This window comes from Lithobates pipiens, unplaced genomic scaffold, assembly GCF_037356315.1.
Source record: "Lithobates pipiens isolate NorthernLeopardFrog02 unplaced genomic scaffold, aLitPip1_a1.2 Scaffold_25, whole genome shotgun sequence".
Lineage (NCBI taxonomy): Eukaryota > Metazoa > Chordata > Amphibia > Anura > Ranidae > Lithobates > Lithobates pipiens.
In genome coordinates, this window is record NW_027507787.1 from 510,550 (window position 1) to 534,859 (window position 24,310).

The 24,310-nt window shown below is 43.5% G+C and overlaps 1 protein-coding gene across 3 annotated transcripts in view; it reads right to left on the reverse strand.

Moving 5' to 3' along the window:
- LOC143930051 (pulmonary surfactant-associated protein D-like) overlaps positions 1-24,310 on the reverse strand; it is a 69,542-nt gene that overhangs the window by 44,168 nt on the left and 1,064 nt on the right. For 2 of the 3 annotated variants that reach the window (XM_077453948.1, XM_077453946.1), the window contains exon 3: positions 9,833-9,922. The exons of the other annotated variant lie outside the window; for it this stretch is intronic. In XM_077453948.1, coding sequence (XP_077310074.1) covers positions 9,833-9,922 — 90 coding nt within the window. The remainder of the gene's footprint in view (positions 1-9,832; positions 9,923-24,310) is intronic. 3 annotated transcript variants of the gene reach the window in all.

Below are 24,310 nucleotides of genomic sequence, written 5' to 3' on the forward strand. Positions count from 1 at the left end.
AGTGCTGCTGGTGGCTTTGTTACCGATCACAGGGTGCGCCTGTCCACCGAATCAGTTGATCGACTGACCTTCATCAAGATGAATCAGTCTTGGATCACCCACAGCTACCAAGCACCTGAAGCTGATGTAACCAAATAATTTTTTTTTAAATATCACATCCCTTCAAGACTGCCTATGCTGATGCTGAGTGACTGTCCTGTTATGTTGATGGTCTATCCTCTTCCTCCTCCGCTGATATGTTAGAAGAACATTTCTGGTTCTGGGTGATGCCATCAGCCCAATTTTTCTACCCCTGTTTAACAGGGGTGTTTAATTAAAATTTTTGATGCAATGCTTTGCAGCAGGGCTAATTCCTGCAATAAAACTAGAGTATATGGGAGAGGTTGCAGTGTCGTGGCACCAGCACCAGTGCCTAAGGCCCAATTTTTCTGCCCCTGTTTAACAGGGGCGTTTAAGTACAATTTTTGATGCAATGCTTTGCAGCAGGGCTAATTCCTGCAATAAAACTAGAGTATATGGGAGAGGTTGCAGTGTGGTGGCACCAGCACCAGTGCCTAAGGCCCAATTTTTCTGCCCCTATTTAACAGGGGCGTTTAATTACAATTTTTGATGCAATGCTTTGCAGCAGGGCTAATTCCTGCAATAAAACTAGAGTATATGGGAGAGGTTGCAGTGTGGTGGCACCAGCACCAGTGCCTAAAGCCCAATTTTTCTGCCCCTGTTTAAAAGGGGCGTTTAAGTACAATTTTTGATGCAACGCTTTGCAGCAGGGCTAATTCCTGCAATAAAACTAGAGTATATGGGAGAGGTTGCAGTGTCGTGGCACCAGCACCAGTGCCTAAGGCCCAATTTTTCTGCCCCTGTTTAACAGGGGCGTTTAATTACAATTTTTGATGCAATGCTTTGCAGCAGGGCTAATTCCTGCAATAAAACTAGAGTATATGGGAGAGGTTGCAGTGTGGTGGCACCAGCACCAGTGCCTAAAGCCCAATTTTTCCGCCCCTGTTTAACAGGGACATGTAATTACAATTCTTGATATAATATTTCACAGGAGGGCCCCTTCCTGTGCCCACCCAGAGTAACTGTGAGGACTTATAGTGTTGTGGCACCAGCACCACAACCACCAAAGGTCAATTTTTCTACCACTGTTCAACAATGGCATGTAATTACAATTCTTGATATAATCGTTCACAGCAGGGTGCTCCAGCGCCCACCAAGAGTCACTTTCAGGGCTTACAATGTTGTGGCAGAACTAACCTTGTTCCGCCATTTCTGCAGAGCATGTAGGGCAGGCCCCTACTTTCAAACATCCAACTTACAAACATCTCCTACTTGCAAACGGAAGGAGACAACAGCAAGTGAGATGAAAAAAGATGGACGACAAAACAAATTATACACGGGTGATAACCCTTCCCTATGTTTTCCAAAAAGCTTAAAAATAGTTTTTTTGACTGGAGCTACACTTTAAAAATGTACCAGTTGAAAATTAAAAACAGATTCAACTTAACACAACAAACCTACACAGTCCCTGTCTTGTTTGCACCGCCTGTATACTGCTGTTCTGAGTATATAGGTCCTGGGGGCCACACGCATTTCCTTTTTTTAATATGGGTACGGGGTTCTCCTTAATATGCGTACAAGACCCAAAGGGGCTGGTAATGGGCAGGGAGGGCTACCCATGCCATTTTTCTCAATGATTTTCAACCATATTGCAGGAACAAGATATAACATTAAAACCGCAAGCAGTTTTCAATGATGTTATTTCTGTTTAATGTTATTTTGTGCAGGGACTGTTCTAAACACGGGAAACACGTGGCACTTCACAGGCATAATACAAACACCCCCCAGGCACCATATTTAAAGGAATATTTAACTTTTTTTTTTTACTTTAATCGTCATTAAAATCAGTGCTCCCGCCAAAACGGCCATTTTTAAAAACATTTTAGGCATTGACCCATGTCCCCTGGGGCAGGAGCCAGGTCCCCAAACCCTTTTTAGGACAGTATCTTGCATATTAGCACTTTTAATTTCGAATGTTCGAGTCCCATAGACTTCAATGGGGTTCTAAAGTTCATACGAATTTGGGGTCCGTTCGAAAGTTCTGGTGCGAACCGAACCGGGGGGTGTTCGGCTCATCCCTACTCTCCACATAACTATTCTTAATTTCATAGTTTGTGGGGCTGAACACCTCATCTAAATTCACTTTCCTTTTCTCCATAAAGGAGAATATTTCCATGGTGGCAGCAATAGTGTGTGAGTTTGTTTTAAAGAAATTAAAAAGTGAGCTCCTGGGCTACTATAGAAAGATAAATAACACCTGGATAGGGGGTGCACACACCGCATGAGTCAAACAAATCTCACAGACACGTAAAAAATATTCTAAAGTGGTGTTGGGCTCCTAACGTGAAAATGTCAATAATTAATGTGATGCAATAAATAAATATAAAAATGTCAATAATTAATGTGATATAATAAATAAATATAAAGGTGAAAAAAATCTATTCAAATGTAAAGTGAATAGTGCTACCATATAAAGTGCTGCTGTGCTACTAAATAGCCACAATACCATATAAAGTGCTAATGTGCTATTAAATAACTACAATATTCACAGTGATCATAAAGAAAAAATAGTAGGACAAATAATCAAACATGAGAATATCAGCATAAATAAAAAAATAAATAAATAAAAAATAAACAAGCATGGCACATTGATATAAAAGAAGTCTGTGATCCACAATATTGCATATAGCCTGATCTGAAATTTCAGGTGCCACTGAAGTGAAAGTCTATATATGCAGTGAAACAAATCCTCCAAACCAGTGATCATCAACCCTGTCCTCAGGGCCCACTAACAGACCAGGTTTTATGTATTACCTTGGGGAGATGCAGACTAGAATACTGCAATCACTGAGCAGCAAATTATATCACCTGTGATGTATTTCAGTTATCTTGCAAACCTGGCCTGTTAGTGGGTCCCGAGGACAGGGGTTGATGACCACTGCTTCAAACGACAGTGAAGTCAGTGAAACATCACACATAAGTGATAGTGGCCAAAAGCACTAGTGATTCTCAGGTGTCCAAAAAAAGCCTGTGAGTGTACTAGATAATTACCTTACAGCTGTAAGGTGAACAGCACAAATTGTTAAATCCTCAAAGAGGGCTGGCTCCTATGTTTCACTTCTCCTGTCCAAACCAACTTCTTATTCCCAAATAGATAGCGAGGGTAACTTGAAAAATGCTCAAAAAACAAAATTGTGGAGCCTGCTATGGTGTAGTAATTTCCATAATCCGAAATGTATTAAGAATTAAAATGCTATTCACATTATTTACAATGGAACCGCACAATACACAGATACAAGTGGCCCGCTCATGTATGAAGGTCACTTTCGGTGTCTGCCTGCTTTCCTACGCGTTACGTCACTGTCACATCACTGGGATAAGTTATGGGCATCGGAAGTATCTTTATATAGGCTTGAACTGACAGCTAGTCAAATATCATAAAAAAAGGGATTTTTTACTTTCTATAAGTAGAAAAAAAGAATATTCCTGCGTCAAAATGGGAAAAAATATATTATTATTGGTGGAATGGGGTACTGCTGCACTCACTGGAGGGAAATGTCTGAACCCGAAGAGAAAGATTGATAAAGGAATAGTGGTGCGCTGTACTAAAGGATATATAAATTTACAATAGTTGTGTATTATGTAAACTTGTATAAATAAAATTCAAGTAAAACCAACGAGAGTGGGTATAGTAAATGATAAAAAGCATGTATGCTAGTAAGTGGATGACGGCTAGTAATATATCAGATATATGACAGACGTAAAATGTAATAATCATATAATACCTTGGATCAGTGATTTAGCATACACATCAATACACAGAGCTAAATAAAAATCATAACAATTGATGATATTATAATAAAAGGTGCAACAGTTAATAAAAAATGCGTAAAAAATATTAAAATTAGTTGAAAAATAAACGACAAAGTGCAATAGTGCTGAGGCTGAATACAAGTGAAAAAAGCACAATTTGAACAATCGTCTAAATTGACGGAAAATTATTTATATCAAATGTCCATATAAAGGTGCATATAGTGAAGTAAAGTGCTAACTATACGAAGTCACATAAGGTGCAAATAAATTGTGTAGCGACTGTAACATAAGTCGCATAAGTGAACTTCTAATCAAAAAATCGCACAAAGTAAACTACAGGTGTAAATAACATGCTGAGTGTTTTTCAGTACAATAGGTGATGGTTAAGGTGATCCAACGGAGTTCAGTGTGATCCTAGGTGGTCAATTTATGGATGTCCCCTTACCTTACTGCTGTAAGGTTACAGCATATATTGAGTATGTCTTTAGGGGTTCCTGGAGGTCTTTCCCTTTATGGATCCTAATGTGGCAATTCCTGTTTGGCGTCCCTCTCCTACTCCCTATGTAGTGCGTGGCCTCTTTAAGAGTCCCTTTGGGGTATTCGCCGTAGGTAGGTGATTTTTTAAAACTCTTCATAGGGCAGAGATAAAGGAGAGTTTTTGAAGAGTTTTAAAAAATCAGCCCCCTGATACACACACATATAGGCTCCTATACATACATCCGAAATCTTGCCTACCTCTATATTCCCGATATTCTAGATCAATAGCTCTAGAAACATATCTTTCACTATTTCTTATGATAAGATAAATTTATGCTCTTATTTATTTTTGTCTCTTCTTCTATTAAGGTTTTATGCAAATATATAGATATTTCCTGTGCTATTATCATTTATTACCTTTAACCCCGTCATTTCCGGTGGCATAACTTCTAACATTTATTTAAAATGGAAATGTAACGATTATCAAAAAAATAAAACCAAAACATAGGGGACAAGCCCTATGTAAGTACCGACTGCGGCCATTTTTTTGAAGACCGATCTCGGTCATTGTAAACTGCTCAAAATAAACCCTTCTGAGCAATTCCTTCACAGATGTCAAACTCTGGACTAGAGTTATAATATATGCCCATATATACCAGAGGGATAAAAATCTTTAACCAATCAAACAAATATATGGATAGATCCTCACCACATTAATGTACATATTATATATACATAATATATATACATTAATCTGATCGATAGAATAGATGAATAGTCATAAAATACATATGTGGCCCAAAAAACATCATAAAAATGTATGAGACATGTATATATTGGGACACATATATATATAGACCATCTCGATAACCGACATGGCCATTTTATTGAAGACCAATCGATTTAATACTATCTAGACTCAGTGTCAGCAAAGGATGTAGCATGCACTCAAACATAGAGGCCATCAGCATATAAACAAAGTATATATATAAAATATATATAGGCCATCTTCAAAATACATACAACCCGAGGAATTTTACTCATAAAAACGTCCTACTAAAATTAAAATTAAAATATTATCAGCTAGATTAATATTCAAATAAATTTAAAATCCTTTATAAAAAATCTAGACAAACATTTACATATTCTATTGTCCTAAAGAAAAATCAAAAAAAATATATTTTAAAATATTTTAAAAAAATATGTATAACACGGACTCCGGAAATGAAATTCACATAACATATATATATATATATATACCTAAGAGAAGAGAAAAAAAGAAAAAAGGTGAGGCAGAGAGAGGGGCATACCTAAAAATCACTAATAAAACAATTTAAATCAAACTCAGTATTTAAAACCCTAGGGGCAAAAGTATACAGCATAAAAATCCATTTCAATTCGATTTTGCTGAGAGTCCTAACTTTATGTCCCCCTCTCCAATGTTTTGTGTAGGGTACAATACCCCAAAACTTCAAATGTGTGGGGTCTTTTTTATCATGTATAGCAAAATGCTTGGAGACACTATGTTTATCGTACCCTTTCAAGATGTTTTGCACGTGTTCCTTAATTCTTACCCGCAGGGGTCTTTTGGTGCGGCCTACATATTGTAGCCCGCAACTGAATTCTAATACATAGACTGCGCCCTGTGAATTACAGCAAACAAAATCTCTAATCTCGTATATCTTTCCTTTACATGTGGATGTAAAGTTAAAAACTTTATTTGGTTTGCTTGTTCTAGTGCATGCGAAGCACCTTCTGCATGGAAAAAACCCTTTCCCTGTAAAAAACGTATATCCATTAATAGGTGGATCTGGGATGCTTTTAACTATCTTGTCTCTGAGTGTCAGGGCTCGTTTATACACAAATTTCTGTTCAGATGGCAAAATAGTTTGTAAATGCTTGTCATTCAACAAAATATGCCAATGTTTTTTAATAATCTTTTCCACACTTTTGTATTGTGCATTATAGTCTAGAATGATCGCTCCATTTTTTACTCCTGTGTTAGTTTTATCATCAGTCCTTTCCCTGTCCTTGATCAATTCCTGGCGATCCATATTCTGTACCTCCTGTATCCTCTCTTTAATTAGTTTACTATCATAACCTTTTTCAATAAATCTATGGCCTATTTTACTGGCTTGATTTAAAAACTCTTCCTGTTTACTACAGTTTCTACGTAGTCTCATGAGTTGCCCTTTTGGAATATTAAATAACCAATTCTGGTGGTGGCAGCTTGTCATGGGTAAATAACAATTTTTATCAACATTTTTAAAATTTGTCTTTGTGTTGAATTTATCGCTCTCTTGTGATCACTTGATGCTCACTCGTATCCCATGTAAGGGTTATGTTCTTATCGTTTTTATTGAGCTTTTCTTTAAAATTTGCCAGGCTATTTTTATCTCCTTTCCAGAGCAGGAAGATGTCATCAATATATTGTTTATACACTACCAACTCCACAGGTGTGTCTGAAAAGATGGCCTCCTCTTCCCATTTTGCCACAAATTTTTGCATTGATACATGTCCCCTGGGGCAGGACCCAGGTTCCCAAACACTTTTTAGGACAATAACTTGCATATTAGCCTTTAAATTTAGCACTTTAGATTTCTCCCATAGACTTTTACAGGGTGTTCCGCAGCTTTTCGAATTTGCTGCGAACACCCCAAATTGTTCGCTGTTGGGCAAACATATGTTTGACTCGAACTTGAAGACCATCCTTAATGAGGAGATGGATATATACAAAAAATTTGATGCTGAAGATGTGGCTAAAATTACTTAATGCGGATATTCTGCTATATTGATTGATGTATGAGGCTCGAGGTGCTCCCAAAAAATTCAGGAAGGTTTGGTTTTGATGGGTGGATTCTATTTATAAGCTAGAGGGCAGGTGTATATTTGAGGGACTATGAGAATGACTGAGCTGAGATGTTAAGTCTTGTGATGTCTTTAAAGTATCGCACACTTGCTAGACTTGGGGGTAGTAGGTTTTGTTTATTTTTTTATTTTTTTAAAGCTGTTCTTGAGTTGCTTTTTTTTACCTAGAGGTTAAGGCCTGTTGTTACCTTTAAAGGGGGTGGGTAGGGGTAAAAGGAAAAAAATTGTACTTCAGATTCTAAGGTGCACTACACTATTAACTTTGCAATTAATGCTTGGAGGATATAATTGACCCTATACCTTGTATATCATGTTTAGCTTTGATAAATGTATACTGTATACCTGTTAGCATCATATACAGTGGCAGAACTACCGCCGTAGCGACCCATGCAGGCGCTATGGGGCCTGCAGCCGAGGAGGGCCCAGTGAGCGGGCAGCGGTGAGTCACCAAGCTGCCCGTCCGCTCGGCACGTTTGTACAGTCACACTGACAGCGGGGATGGGGGGTGAAGCTGCCAGCGGGGATGAAAGATGACATAATCTCTCACAGCCCGGGGCCCGCCCTGCATCCTGGCAGTTCTGCCCTAACTCACTGTGCAGGCAGCAAAGAGATTACATCATCTCTCTGCTGCCTGACTCAGACTGGGAAACAGAAGGGAAAATCCCCATACCCCACCTTAGCAGGAAAGTGACAATCTGCAACTTGTGGCAGGTGATGTGGCAAGTGGACAATCCACAATGTGTGGCAGGTGACGTGGCAAGTGGACAGTTTGCAACTTGTGGCAGGTAACGTGGCAAGTGGACAATCCGCAATGTGTGGCAGGGAACGTGGCAAGTGGACAATCCGCAATGTGTGGCAGGTGATGTGGCAAATGGACAGTTTCAACTTGTGGCAGGTGACGTGGCAAATGGACAATCCACAATGTGTGGCAGGTGATGTGGCAAGTGGACAATCTGCAACTTTTGGTAGGTAAAGTGGCAAGTGGACAATCCGCAACTTGTGGCAGGTGACGTGCCAAGTGGACAATCTGCAATGGGTGGCAGGTGACGTGGCAAGTGGACAATTTGCAACATGTGGCAGGTGATGTGGCAAGTGGACAATTTGCAACTTGTGGCAAGTGACAACCCGCAACTTGTGGCAGGTGAATTGCAAGTGGACAATCTGCAATGGGTGGCAGGTGATGTGGCAAATGCACAATTTGCAATGTGTGGCAAGTGACAATACGCAACTTGTGGCAGGTGACGTGGCAAGTGGAAAATCCGCAATGTGTGGCAGGTGATAGTGGAAAATTTGCAAAGTGTGGCAGGTGACGTGGCAATTGACAATCTGCAACATGTAGCAGGTGGCGTGACAAGTGACAATCCGCAACTTGTGGCAGGTGACATGGCAAGTGGAAAATCCGCAATGTGTGACAGGTGACGTGGCAAGTGACAATCCGCAATGAGTGACAGGTCACGTGGCAAGTGGACAATATGCACCATGTGACAAGTGACAATCTGCATCTGGTGGCAGGTGATGTGGCAAGTGACAATCCGCAACTTGTGGCAGGTGACATGGCAAGTGGAAAATCCGCAATGTGTGACAGGTGACGTGGCAAGTGACAATCCGCAATGAGTGACAGGTCACGTGGCAAGTGGACAATATGCACCATGTGACAAGTGACAATCTGCATCTGGTGGCAGGTGATGTGGCGAGTGACAATCTGCAATGTGACAAGTGACAATCTGCAACGTGTCACAAGTGAGAATCTGCATCTGGTGGCAGGCGACTTTGGCAAGTGACACACTCGGGGCTCCCACTGATTCTGCATTATGGTGAGTTGAACCATTTCCTTTTCTATAACACTGTAATAATAGAAATAATGTTTTCCAATCATCCTGACACCATAACAACCATGGTGCTCTGATGATTGAAGCGCCAACATCAGCCATTGCCCTAATAAATTGCCCCCAAAAAAACATATTTTCTGACAGTGCCTCTCCCGAGACTAGACTCTGAATCTGCCCCTGGGTGAGGGTGAGGGGGGCCCATAAAACATTTTGCTATGGGGCCCTGTGATTTCAAGCTACGCCCCTGATCATGTATTTATTCTTCTTAGGATGTACTGTTTGGATACTGTATATATTGCCGCGTACACACAATCGGAAATTCTGCCAGAGCTTTTGGTCGGAGAATGCGACCATGTGTATGCTCCATCTGACTTTTGCTGGTGGAATTCCAGCCAGCAAAATATTGAGAGCAGGTTCTCAATTTTTCGGTCAGAACAGTTTCGATCGGAAATTCTGATCGTCTGTAGCAATTCCGAAGTGCAAAATTCCTACGCATGCTCGAAAACAATTTGACGCGTGCTCGGAAGCGTTGAACTTCAGAATTCCGCTCGTGTGTACGCAGCATAACCCTTGCTATCTGATAATAAAAACTTTTTTCAAAATATAAATCCTATAATTTCTATGATGAATACATATATACCGTTTTCTTCAGATATACAAAAGAATGTTAGGTAAAGATCCAGGAGATGCTATGGCAAGCATAGGTGCTTATTATTATCTACCTTGTTCTGTCTTACCCAGAAATGTAGAATAATTCAGTGATACATTCTGACAGACGATCTTACCTGTAACTCCAGTATTTCCCTTTACCCCTGGATTGCCTATTGGTCCTACTTTCCCTGGAGGACCTGGGATTCCTCTTTCCCCTCTTTTACCTGTAATACATGCAATACAGGACAATAATATTGACCGTTTGCAATATGTATGTATGTGGTATAGTAATAGATACAATGGATCATGTTTAATCCTTATACATTATGGTAAAACAACTGTCTCGATTATAAAGTAAATGCCGCTGATGTAAGGTCTCTACACCCTTTCTGTTTACAGGAGTGTGTTCAACTTTCTTGATTGAGGTTTGTGAGATACACATACAGTATCTCACAAACATGAGTAAACCACTCACATTTTTGTAAATATTTTATTATATCTTTTCATGTGACAACTCTGAAGAAATGACACTTTGCTACAATGTAAAGTAGTGAGTGTACATCTTGTATAACAGTGTAAATTTGCTGTCTCCTCAAAATAACTCAACACACTATTAATGTCTAAACCGCTGTCAACAAAAGTGAGTACTCCCCTCAGTGAAAATGTCCAAATTGGACCCAATTAGCCATTTTTCCTCCCCGGTGTCATGTAACTCGTTAGTGTTACAAGGTCTCAGGTGTAAATGGGGAGCAGGTGAATTAAATTTGGTGTTATCGCACTCACTCTGGAAGTTCAACATGGCACGTCATGGGAAAGAAATCTCTGAGGATCTGAAAAAAATAATTGTTGCTCTACATTAGTATGGCCTAGGCCATGGGTCTTCAAACTATGGCCCTCCAGTTGTTCAGGAACTACAATTCCCATCATGCCTACTCATGTCTGTGAATGTCAGAGTTTTACAATGCCTCATGGGATTTGTAGTTTGGCAACAGCTGGAGGGCCGCAGTTTGAGGATCCCTGGCCTAGGCTATAAGAAGATTGACAAGACCCTTAAACTGAGCTACAGCACGGTGGCCAATACCATACAGCAGTTTAACAGGACAGGTTCCACTCAGAATAGGCTTTGCCATGGTCGACCAAAAAAGTTGAGTGCACATGCTCAGCGTCATATCCAGAGGTTGTCTTTGGGAAATAGACATATGAGTGCTGCCAGAATTGCTGCAGAGGGTGAAGGGGTGGGGAGTCAGCCTGTCAGTGCTCAGACCATACGCCGCACAGTGCATCAAATTGGTCTGCATGGCTGTCGTCCCAGAAGGAAGCCTCTTCTAAAGATGATGTACAAGAAAGCGCGCAAACACTTTGCTGAAGACAAGCAGACTAAGGACATGGATTACTGGAACCATGTCCTGTGGTCTGATGCGACCAAGATAGATTTATTTGGTTCAGATGATGTCAAGCGTGTGTGGAGGCAATCAGGTGAGGAGTACAAAGACAAGTGTGTCTTGCCTACAGTCAAGCATGATGGTGAGAGTGTCTTGTTCTGGGGCTGCATGAGTGCTGCCAGCACTGGGAAGCTGCAGTTCGTTGAAGTAACCATGAATGCCAACATGTACTGTGACATACTGAAGCAGAGCATGATCCCCTCCCTTCGGAGACTGGGTCGCAGGAAAGTATTCCAATATGATAACGACCCCAAACACACCTCCAAGATGACCACTGTCTTGCTAAAGAAGCTGACGGCAAAAGTGATGGACCGGCCAAGCATGTCTCCAGACCTAAACCCTATTGAGCATCTGTGGGGCATCCTCAAACCAAAGGTGGAGGAGTGCAAGGTCTTTAACATCCACCAGCTCTGTGATATCATCATGGAGGAGCGGAAGAGGACTCCGGTGGCAACCTGTGAATATCTGGTAAACTCATGCACAAGAGGGTTAAGGCAGTGCTGGAAAATAATGGGGGCCACACAAAATATTGACATTTTGGGCCCAATTTGGACATTTTCACTTAGGGATGTACTTTTGTTGCCAGCGGTTTAGACATTAATGGCTGTGTGAGTTATTTTGAGGGAACAGCAAAGTGACACTGTTATACAAGCTGTACACTCACTACTGTACATTGCAGCAAAGTGTCATTTCTTCAGTGTTGTCACGTGAAAAGATATAATAAAATATTTACAAAAATGTGAGGGGTGTACTCACTTTTGTGAGATACTGTAATATTAAGTGAATTGAATGCTACAGAAAGCTGTCAGAGACTGGACAAATGCAACAAGAGATAGTCGAAGACTATGGGCAAGTTGCAAGAGAGGGTAAGAGACTTGCTATCTAGACATGTGCACTACCAAAAAAATTGTTTTTAGGATCATTTGTTATGAAGGCAATTCGTAAATTCAAAAATTCGTAAATCTGAAAATTCAGAAATCCCAAAATTCGGAAATTAGAAAATCCGAAAATTAGAAAATCTGAAATAACTAACTAATAATAACTGAACTATTACTAACTATTAAATTATAGGTATGGGAATTTCCTTTCAAATTTGGCTGTTAGTGAACATAACAAATACAAATTTCTCCGAAGTTACAAATTATCCAAAATAACGAATGCCACATCTAAACAAATGGAACGGAAAGAATTAATAATAAATAATAATAATAAAACATTTTCATTATTATTGTTATTTATTATTAATTTGTTACATTCCATTCATTTAGATACAGCATTTGTTATTTTGGATAATTCGTAACTTTGGATAAATTTGTATTCATTACGATCACTAACAGCCAAATTTGAAAAGGAAGTTCCAATACCTATAACTTAATAGTTAATAATAGTTAAGTTATTATTAGTTATTTTCAAATTTTCGAATATTAGAATTTCTGAATATTCAGGAAAGAAAATGTAAACGGGTTGTTGTTCTTTTGGATATTTCCGAATTAATGAATTTGTCGAAAATTGTAAATGAAAAAATAATAAAAGCCAAAACAAATTGCTACCACAGATGTTTAAAGTCTGAAGTCATGAACTCATTATGCAAGAATGCTAGAGATCATTACAATAAAACCTTTGACCACTTCAGCCCCGGAAGATTTTACCCCCTTCCTGACCAGAGCACTTTTTAGAATTTGGCACTGCATTACTTTAACTGACAATTGCGCAGTCATTCAAAGCTGTACACAAACAAAATTGACGTCAATTTTTTCTCACAAATAGAGCTTTCTTTTGGTGGTATTTTATCATCTCCACGGTTTTTATTTTTTGCGCTATAAACAAAAAAAGTGTTACAATTTTGAAAAAAACACAATATTTTGTACTTTTTGCTATAATAAATATCCCCCCTTTTTTTAAAAAAAAGCTTTTTTTTTCTCAGTTTAGGCTGATATGTTTTCTTCTACATATTTTTAGTAAAAAAAATCACAAGAAGCGCATATTGATTGATTTGCACAAAAGTTATAGCGTCTAGAAAATAGGAGATAGATTTATAGCATTTTTATTATTAATATTTTTTTTACTAGTAATGGCAGCGATCTGCAATCTTTATCGGGACTGCCACATTATGGCGGACACATTGAACACTTTTGTCACATTTTTGGGACCATTGGCATTTATACAGTGATCATTGCTATACAAATGCACTGATTACTGTAAAAATGTCACTCACAAGGAAGGGGTTAACACTAGGGGGCGATCAAGGGGTTAACTGTGTTACCTGTGTGTGTTTCTAACTGTATGGGGAGGAGACTGACCTAGAGGAAATTACAGATTGTGATTCCTAGCTATTAGGAACTCACAAATTGTCTCTCCTCACAGAAAAGAACAGGGATTTGTATGTTTACACACACATGTCCCTGTTCTGCCTCTCGTGCCCATGATCGCTCGTGGCTGGCAGTTATCACAATGGCCAAGAGCATAGGCACCTCCGCAATGCAGAAAGCGCGCGCCTGCTATCCCGCTTAAAGGAGCCGATGTATAGCTGTGACGGCTCGCGAGATCGTGCCAACCTGCCGCAGTATGATTACAAATTTCTTCATCAGTTTAGGCCAATATATATTCTTCTACATATTTAGATTTAGATATTGATTGGTTTGCACAAAAGTTATAGTGTCTGCAAACTATAGGAACGATTTATGGCATTTTTATTTTTATTTACTAGTAATGGCGGTGATCTGCAATTTTTAACGGTACTACGACATTGTGACGGACAGATCGGAGACTTTTGACACTTTTTTGGGACCATTGGCATTTATACAGCAATCAGTGCTATAAAAATGCACTGATTACCTAAAAAATGTCACTGGCAGGGAAGGGGTTAACACTGGGGGCCGATCAAGGGGTTAATTGTATGTTCCCTCAGTGTGTTCTAACTGTATGGGGATAGGATTGACTAGGAGAGGAGATATATATTGTTTTTCCTACTTAATAGGAACAAACGATATGGCTCCTCTCCTCTGACAGCACAGGGATTTGTGTGTGTACATAAAAATACAAATATAAATCATTTTATATTTTTTAATTAATTATATTGGCATATAGATAATGGAAAAGCCTTAGCGCTGATATTAATAAATATGTAGGATTACCATACATGTATAGCAAACCCAAATGACTAGGCTGCAACCATGCCAGTGTTCCGTCACCAAAAAAATATATAAATTTATGTATAATGGTGCGCTCTGGTCAACTTCCTTTTATACAATCTACAATGGAAAAAACAGGGATATCAGTCCTGAGACTACTATAGGGGATATACGCTGAACACCATGCCATGCAAAAATACAATAATAATATGTGAACAATAAACAAAAAAGTTATATAAAGTGCTAACAAATTTATGTGCACTAACCAAAAAATACGGAGATACTCAGCACTAATCACAAAAACGTGTGCAAATAAACCATAATGGATGTCACTGGCGACAAACCTCCTTCACATCCATTACAAAGTGCTATTTGTGCTAATTACTATTCCACCTAGTTCATGAGCAGCAGAGCTCCCAATCACTAAACTATTTCAGGGGAAGAGTATAGGGAAGCACGGAAACGAAGTCAAGGACGTAGGTGCAGGGCTGGCATGACGGATGCGAAGTAAAACCCCTGTAGGGTTAAAATTGAGGAGGAAGTAAAGGAAGGGGCAGAGCTGAGAGCCAGTACGAAAAGGGGGCGGAACTCTATTTAAGGGAAGGGAGGAGTCGAGCGGCAAGCGTGGGTCACAAGATTTTGGAAGTTGGAGAGACACGCTGCTGTGCCTGTGTGGACGGAACGGGGGCCGCAGCGGGAAGTTTTGAGAGTTGCGGGTGTTAGTGAGCAGTGCGGGGGGGTCGGTGAGCAGTGCGGGGGGGTCGGTGAGCAGTGCGGGGGATCGGTGAGCAGTGTGGGGGGTCGGTGACCGGCGGAGCAGTGTGAGGGGTTGAGCGGCATGGCGGACATAACAGACTTGCTGGAGAGGCTACGCGCAGTGGCCGCCACGAGGGGGACTGAATGGCTGCAGTTTCAGGTGACTCCTATCACGCGGGAGGCGGCGGGGGGGGCCTGTTGCGGGGGGATTCCACACCGCGCGCTCGGCGGTCCAGACCACTGGAGCACTTCTCACCTGGCCCATCTACCAGAGCCCTGCTCCTTCCTAGGAGCCCGATAGCGGACCCGCCGGCCCCCCAGCCAAACGGGCTTCAGCAGGGGCACAAGGGGGGTCCGGGCGGAATCCTCTTCCAGGGTGGGGCTTGGGGAGTGGGGGTTTGCGGACTGAGGACACCCCTCCCCACCGGCGCGGACAGGAGACGGAAGGAGAACGGTTCCCAGGGCCACAGCGGTGTTGTCACCGCTGGGGGAGACCCGACGGCGGAGGGGCAGTGTCATGCCTGCGCGGCAGCTACCAGACGCTGCTGGGAGGCCAGTGAGGGCAGGAAGCGGAGCCATGCGGGAACACAGAGGCAGGCCTGCAGGGGCCCGCACGGGGACGCTGTGCAGGTGCCTTGCACAGCGGAATGGCGGAGGGACGGGCCTATGGCGACGGCGGAGCGACGACTAGCAACACAGACACGCCCCCGGGCCGCCCGGCGACCGGAGGGTTATCCACGCCTATGCCATCCGCGGCAGATGTGCGCTCAGAAGGTGAACTGTCGGGTTCGGAGGAGGAGGTCCACGGTCACGAGGAGGCGGCGGGAGCTTCCGGAGTGACGGCTGAAGGGAGCAGACCCAGGCAGCAGGGTAAGAGATTACCATTATCTTCTAATGTTTTACAGGAGGCTTTGGGGGCTGTCCTGGATGGGGAGGTTGGGGGAGGGGGTGCCGCAGGGGGCGAGTGGGCTACCCGCCTCCTGTTACAAGCATTGCTGGGGGGTTTGAAGGATTTGATCCAACGCTTTGCTGATGGTGCTACCGGGGGGCACCCGCAGTTCGCGCCCTGGGTTGGGGTCCTGGGTACAAGGGCGGGGTTGGGTTCCCCGCAAGTGGGGGGGGGTGTCACGTGAGGTGGGGGCTCTGACGGGGGTGGATGCTGGATTGGGGCTGGGCCCGCTACAGGTGAGTACCGGGTTGCAGGCGCAGAGGGCACTGCAGGTGGCTCCGGGGTCGGCGTCTGAGACTGCAGTGGTGGAGGTAAGTTTGGGGCAAGGGGCAGGGGTGCTGGTGGCTGGACAGAGCTCGGGGGAGGAAAAGGCATCAAAGGAGGCTGCAGCGCGGGAAGACGTGGTGCGGTTGGCTGACGCTGCAAGGTGCGAGGTGTATGTCTGTTACGAGGGACCCTTGGGGGCGCATCTCAAGCAGGAAGTGAGGGACAAGATAAAGAAGGGTGAGTATGTAGAGATATTTTCGCTACTGCCCCTGGAGAAATTTAATTTGGATCGGGTCAAACCGGATAGTTCTAAGAAGGATGATGAGGAGAAGAGGAGGTATCGACTAATACCGAGGACTTTTCCTAATTGGCTGCAAGCGTTCGCCATATTGGCGAGCGTGATTGGGGAGACTGCGCTGGAGCACTGCTCGGCTCTGTTTTTTTATATGGATGCTATTGGGGAAGCGCATAGGGTGTATGGGGGTACGGCTTGGCTGCGTTATGACGAGCAGTTTGGGCAGAGGAGGGTCGTGCGTCCTGATATTCGGTGGGACCACAAGGATATAAGCCTCTGGATGCGCTTGATGTCGTCGGCGAGGGCTCCTCAACAGTTTTTTCAAGGGGGAGCCGGGGGAACTTCCGCCTCTGGTCTTCCGGCCGGAAAGAAATTGGGGGTTGTGCTGGCAGTTTAACGAAGGGTCCTGCAAGTTCGGAGAGTCCTGTCGTTTTCGACAGGAGTGTTCCGGGTGCGGGGGTGGTCACTCGCTCTCCCGTTGGGTTCAAGAGGGACAACCCCGGTGAGAGTGGAAAAGATGCGGCCTTTCCTAAGTAGGTATCCGGACAGGGGGGCTGCGCGGGTGTTGGGGGAGGGGTACACAGTGGGTTTTAGGATTCCGTGTTCTTTGGAGGTGGTTCCTCCGATGGCAAAGAACTTGCGGTCGGCCTTGAGGAATCCAGGGGTGGTTACCGAAAAATTGGCAAAGGAGGTGGCATTGGGGAAAATGTGTGGCCCCTTCGCGGAACAACCGTTGACGGATTTGGTGGTGTCTCCGTTGGGTATGGTGCCTAAGAAGGAACCCAACAAGTTCCGGCTTATTCACCACCTTTCCTTTCCCGGGGGGGTTCCGGGAACGATGCCATTGATCCCGAAGCCTGCACGGTGTCGTACACATCATTTGACGCTGCGGTGGGTTGGGTTCGGCACTACGGAAAAGGGGCCCTTATGGCTAAGTCTGACATCGAGGCGGCGTTTCGGCCTTTGCCGGTGCACCCAGAGAGCTTTCGGCTGTTGGGGTGTTGCTGGCAGGAACGGTTTTACGTGGACCGGTACTTGCCTATGGGCTGTTCCGTATCCTGTGCTTTGTTCGAGCTTTTTAGCTCATTTTTGGAATGGGTGGTGCGGGACGTGTCTGGATGGGCGTCAGTGATTCATTACCTAGACGATTTCCTCATGGTGGGGCCCCCTTCCTCCAATGTGTGTGCGATCCTGTTGGCCACGTTGCAGCACATTGCGGAGCAATTCGGGGTGCCACTGGCAGCTGACAAGACGGAGGGGCCGGCTACGGTTATGAGTTTTTTTGGGCATTGAGATAGATGCAGACGCGATGGAATGTCGACTGCCTAGGGACAAGGTGGAGGGGCTCAAGGGGGAGTTGAGGGAGTTGGTGGGCCTGCGGAAGGTGCAACTGCGGAAGCTGCAGTCGGTATTGGGTAAGTTGAATTTTGCTTGCCGAATCATACCGATGGGCAGGGTTTTTTGCCGGCGGCTGTCGGTGGCTATGGCGGGGACTCAGGTTCCGACCCATTTCATTCGGTTGAATAGGGAGCATAGGGCAGACTTACGGATTTGGCAGACGTTTTTGGAGGGATTCAATGGACGGTCAGTTTGGATGAAAGGGCCGGTGAGTAACTTCGATCTGGAATTGCTGACAGACGCGGCGGGGTCCACAGGATATGGGGCCTTTTTTCAGGGTCAGTGGAGTGCGGAAGCCTGGCCACGGACGGGGGTTGAGGCGGGGTACACAAGAAACCTGGTGCTGCTGGAATTGTTTCCAGTGGTGTTTGCGATGGAAATGTGGGGAGAGGCATGCCGGGATCTGAAGGTCAGGTTGCACTGCGACAACATGGGCGTGGTGCAGGTGATTAATCGGATTTCGGCATCCTCACAGCCGGTGATCAGGCTGTTGCGCCATCTGGTGCTACGGTGCTTGCATATGAACATTGTCTTGTATGCCGTCCATATTCCGGGGGTAGACAATAATGTGGCCAATGCATTGTCTCGATTACAGTGGCAGAGGTTTTGGGTTCTGGCTCCAGATGCGGCGAGAGAGGGGATCCCCTGCCCGGGGTGGCTCTGGGAGGTTGCGTTGGAGTCGCCGCGGGATGGATCAGGAGGTCGGTGAGCGGTGCAACGTGGGCGGCATACAGTAATGTGTGGAAGGAATGGTTGGACTTTACACTGCTGGCGGACGCCGAGCTGGGAGGGGGTGGTGACCTGGGTCTGTTGGTGGTGTATTTCATTTCCAGGGTTATGGAGCGCTTGGGGTCAGTTGCTTCTATTGAGCGGAAGTTAGCGGCTTTGGCTTTTTGGTTTAAATTGCGCGGTGATGAGGATTTCACGAAAGGGTTTTGGGTGAAGCAGGCTCTCAAGGGGTACCGCAAGGGCAATCCTCGCAAGGATATGAGAAGACCGGTGACATTTCATGTAATTTGCGAGCAATTGGGGGAACAATGTGCTTCACGTTATGAGGCCCAGTTGTTTCGCGCTGCATTTTCGTTGGCCTTTTTTGGGGCCTTTCAGGTGGGGGAATTGGTGAGTCCGGCGAAGACAGTTGGGGGAGGTCTGTTGGGGCAGGATGTGGCGCTGCAGGCGGATAGGGTGCGATTGACGCTGCGTAGATCGAAAACGGATCAAAGGGGCAGAGGGGTGGATATATGGCTATTTGCGCTGCCAGGTTCGGGGTTATGCCCGGTGCGGGCGGTTTTCGGAATTTATGGGAAGTAGACCTCGGGGGGGGAGGGTCCTTTGTTGATGCACGAGGGCGGGACCTTCTTATCTAGATTTCAATTTGTGGCCATGTTCCGGAAATGTCTTCGGGCCGGGGGTTTTGATGGATTGCAATTTGCCTCCCACTCCTTCCGCATTGGGGCGGCCACAGAGGCCGCCAAATGTGGGTTGTTTGAGACAGCGGTCAAGAGAATTGGGAGATGGGAATGGAGGCGGTTTCAGTCCTACGTGAGGCCGCATCTGGTGTTTGCTGAGGTGGTGCAGGGGGAGGTGCACGGGTTTGGCTGGATGTAGGGATACAGTCGGGGGTTGCTCAGTTGTTTTAGTAATTAGTTTTGTCATTTCAGAAGGAGGTCGCGAACGCCTCGTCTGGATATTAGGACACTCCTACGTTTTTTGGGGTGCCAGGAGAGCAGATGTCAGGCCGGAAGGAAGGCAACTGGGGATTTCTCGTAGGGAAGCGTGTATACGGTGGCTGGGGATCCCTGGGATGAAGTGGAGCAGGGTTGTGCCGGAAATTTATCGGTACGCCGGACTGGATAGGCCCCCGGATGTGTTAGTACTACATGTGGGGGGCAATCACTTAGGGGTCTGGTCAACCAGGAATCTTGTTGCGGATGTCAAAAGGGATTTTTTGATGCTTCGCAGGGATTTTCCTGATATGGTACTGGTCTGGTCCGACATCGTGGCACGGACTGCATGGCGTATGGCCAGATCAGTAGCCAGGCTCAATAAGGCCAGGATAAAGGTAAACAAGGCCTTGGGGAGGTTTATAAAGAGGAATGGTGGGTTGGTGGTCAGGCACACGGAGTTGGAGGTGAATGTGGGCATGTACCTTCGGGGGGATGGCGTGCATCTCACGGCTGTGGGGACGGACCTTTGGGCCCTGGGGGTGCAGGATGGGATTGAGCGAGCTCTGCGGTTGTGGAGGGGCCCTTGGGTCTTTGACGGGGTAAAGAAACGGAGGTGATGGAAGTGGTGGGGGGGGGGACTCATATGTGGTATGTGCCCCCTTTTTGGTGTATCCCAGCGGAAGGGTAGGCTGGGATACAGGTTTTGGTGGCACTGCGGGAAAGGGGCCGGAGGCCTGGTATGGTGAAAATTTGGTCCTGCAGTGTATTGGTAAAACGGAAAAAGTTAAAAGGAGACCTGAGGTACCGTCAAAGACCAAATGGCTGGGAGTTGTAATTGCTGTTGCAATATAGTATTGTTCTATTAGAGTAATAAAGTTATTTATTTTATTTTGGTTGAAGATTGGTTAAAATAAAGGCTGCTGTGGCCATTTTATACTCCAAACTCCAGTGTGGTCTATTTATTGGGGGGTAAGGGAAAGGGGAAAGGTAAAAGGTAAGGGGTAGGAAAATGGAAGGTTTATGGGAAGGGGTGTATTACTAAATGCATAGGTCATGTGCAAAAGTACAGTAGTGTCACATCTAATTGAATAGTTTAAAGTGCTAAAGAATTTAGTGTAAACAATTTGACAAAGTGCAAACCAAACTGTGCACTTTTCGCAAATGATGTGCAAATAAGCAATAAATATTCAAAAACAAAGAAAAGGAAAAGTGCTATTGTGCTTCTTTGGCATTCAGCTTGTTTCCCGAACAACCCGAAGATTCAAACAGGTGTCAGGGGCATGTAGCAAACATGTAGCAACAACATATAAAACAATCCGATGAGAGTTAATATGTAATAATCACAGAAAATTAAACATCCTAGAGAGAAGAAAATATATATATGTCAGCTGTTGTTATTTTAAAAACCTCCTACTTAGCGTACTACAGCAACATGATGGTAATAAATAACACTGCATTTTCTGAGTACTGATATCACTTATAGAGTGCGGTCTCTACTTCATAAAGAAAAAACACACAGTCCCTTCACTATCATGAGATGGTTTAGTTGACGAACGTTTCCCACTATAGAGCGAAGAGGAAACTTTCCGGGACGTCAACACTCACGATCGAATGCCTTCAGGTCCGATCCACTCTTGGCACTAAGTAAAACACAAACTTTCATTGCGCTGTGATTATAAGTTCCGCAAACTATATCCACACCAATTGCACTCACATAACCCAAGCCGATAGATAGTGCTTGAAAACAATCAGCTGGATAAGGTGAGAGGCGTTTCCCAGACAAGCCACCTTGCTGGATTCTCAAAGGGCTCCGAACGTAACGTCACTGGCTGCACCCGATGCGTTGCATCTCGCGTTGCAAGTCATGTGACATATGATGCAACACGTCTGGGTTTTGCACGGCATGGTGTTCAGTGTATATCCCCTATAGTAGTCTCAGGACTGATATCCCTGTTTTTTTCATTATAGATTGTGTAAAAGGAAGTTGACCAGAGCACACCATTATACATAAATTTATATATTAGCATATAGACCTTTTCACAGGTCTCTTTTTTTTTGTTTTCAAACGTTTTTATTGCAAAGGTACAGGCAATTTGTCACAGAGAATACCAGATACAAACATAGCATTAATGGATACAAGGTCAATAGATATACTGTAGTAGGTGACCTAACAGAGGAACACCCAAGTTTACCCATCCAACAGGCAGAAAAATGTTATTTCAAAAAGAACACTACAGGCCAGGTGGAGTGCAGAGGCATCATCAAAAAGACCTCCATGAGGCATCTCTGGGAGCAAATATGGTCATAAAACAACCAACTTGAGAAGAAACAAAGAAAAAGAAAACCCAACAAAAGGATAGAAAAGAAAACCGAAGAAAAACAGATTGCCTTCGATGCTCTAGTTCAGCAGTTCAAACAGGTCATGATGTCAGCTGTGGTACGTAAGCTCCAGAACCAGCGGCCCGCCAGTTCACAGGTCTCTTTTATTGCTGTTTTTTTCACCATGCCAATGTATTTGATCTTGTTAGTGTGTTTGTTTGTGTATATATATAAGCATTTTTCACATATTTTTTATTTTTCAATTATATTTATTTATATTTTTATCTTAATTGTAATTTTATTTATTTTTATATTTATATTAATTAACTTTTTTTTATTTATTTTTTACACTACCACTTTAACAATTGCTGCTTGATATCCATCGTTTTTCATCAGCGTGGGTTTGTGCCGGTGTGCCGGTGTTTCCTGTAGTTAGGGCACACATCCATGCTGACGTTGTTTTATTAATTATCATTTACCATGCACTTTTATTTATTTATTTTCAGTAGAATATGCAGCGTAATTAGTATCATTATCATTATTAATAATTTCCTTGTCTTGCATTATACACTTGCTATGTATTCAGCTGTATTCCCCATTAAGATGTAGTATTTAAGTGCCGTCTTTCCCTATTCATACACTTGAGAAAGGAGCGCACATGTGCCCCACGGACCTCACACATGCTCTGAAATGCGTTGTGTTTCTCCTCCATTCGCTGACGTCACACACTGTCTCCCCGAGCTGCTCTGCCATTTGCTTTGGCTTCACTCTGGAGAAAAGCAGCCCTCCGTGACAGTGCATGCATCCATTGCCCATCCATCAAGCAAGAACCATTGATTGCACATTTCTTACATCCCAAGTACTTTTTATGCCATTAATGGTTGTCCTTTTTGCATTAATTTTATTAATTGATTAATCCCTAATCATTTTATTCACATTGGTTTGCTGAGCGCCAGCACCCCCTGAGGTTATTTAACTACTAGAAGCCAGTCTAAAGAACACATACTGTCTGCAGTGGCCCCAAATGTCAAACAGTAAGTGTAGGAAGACAGCAGGTTGGGCATCAGGCATCTATATCACTGAACCAAGAGCTTGTCCACATTATGAACAGCTAGGAGTAGAGGTTGTCAGAAATACAATGGATATAAAAGGTCTATACACCCCTGTTAAAATGTCAAATTTCTGTGATGTAAAAAAATGAGACAAAGATTAATCAATTCAGAACTTTTTCCACCTTTAATGTGACCTATAAATGGTACAACTCAATTGAAAAATAAACTGAAATCTTTTTTTTTTGGGGGGGGGGGGGGGGGAGTAAAAAAAAAAAACTAAAATAACATGGTTGCATAAGTTTGCAAACCCTCTTATAACTGGGGATGTAGATGTGTTCAGAATTAAGCAATCACATTCAAACTCATGTTAAATAGGGGTCAGTACACAACTGCCTTAATTTAAAATTCATCTGATTAACCCCAAATAAAGTCGCATCCTACAGCAAAAGCCATGTTCGGCAGAGAGCTTCCAAAGCATCAGAAGGATCTCATTGTTAAAAAGCATCAGTCAGGAGAAGGGTATGTAAATATTTCCAAAGCATTAGATATACCATGGAACAGTCATCATCAAGTGGAGAAAATATGGCACAACAGTGACATTACCAAGAACTGGACGTTCCTCCAAAATTTATGTAAAGACGAGAAGAAAACTGGTCAGGGAGGCTGCTAAGAGGCCTACAGCAACATTAAAGAAGCTGCAAGAATATCTGGCATGTACCGGCTGTGTGGTACAATCTCCTGTATTCTTCATATGTCTGGGCTATGGGGTAGAGTGGCAAAACAGAAGCCTTTTCTTACAAAGAAAAACATCCAATCCCAATGAAATTTTGCAAAAACACATCTGAAGTCTCTCAAAAGCATGTGGGAAAATGTTATGGTCTGATGAAACCAAGGTTGAAATTTTTAGCCAAAATTCCAAGATATTTTTGGTGCAAAAACAACACTGCACATCACCAAAAGAACACAATATCCACTGTGAAGCATGGTTGTGGCAGCATCATGCTTTGGGACTGTTTTTTTTTTCAGCTGGAATAGTCAAGGTTCAGGTAATTATGAACAGTTCCAAATACTAGTCACTGTTGGCACAAAACCTTCAGGCTTCTGTTATAAAGCTGAACATGAAGAAGAACTTCATCTTCCAGCATGACAATGACCCAAATCATACATCCAACTCAACAAAGGAATGGCTTCACCAGAAGAATAATAACGATTTGGAATGGCCCAGCCAGAGCCCGGACCTGAATCTGATTGATCTGAAGAGGGCTGTGCACAGGAGATGCCCTTGCAATTTGACAGATTTGGAGTGTTTTTTGCAGAGAAGAGTGGGCAAATATTG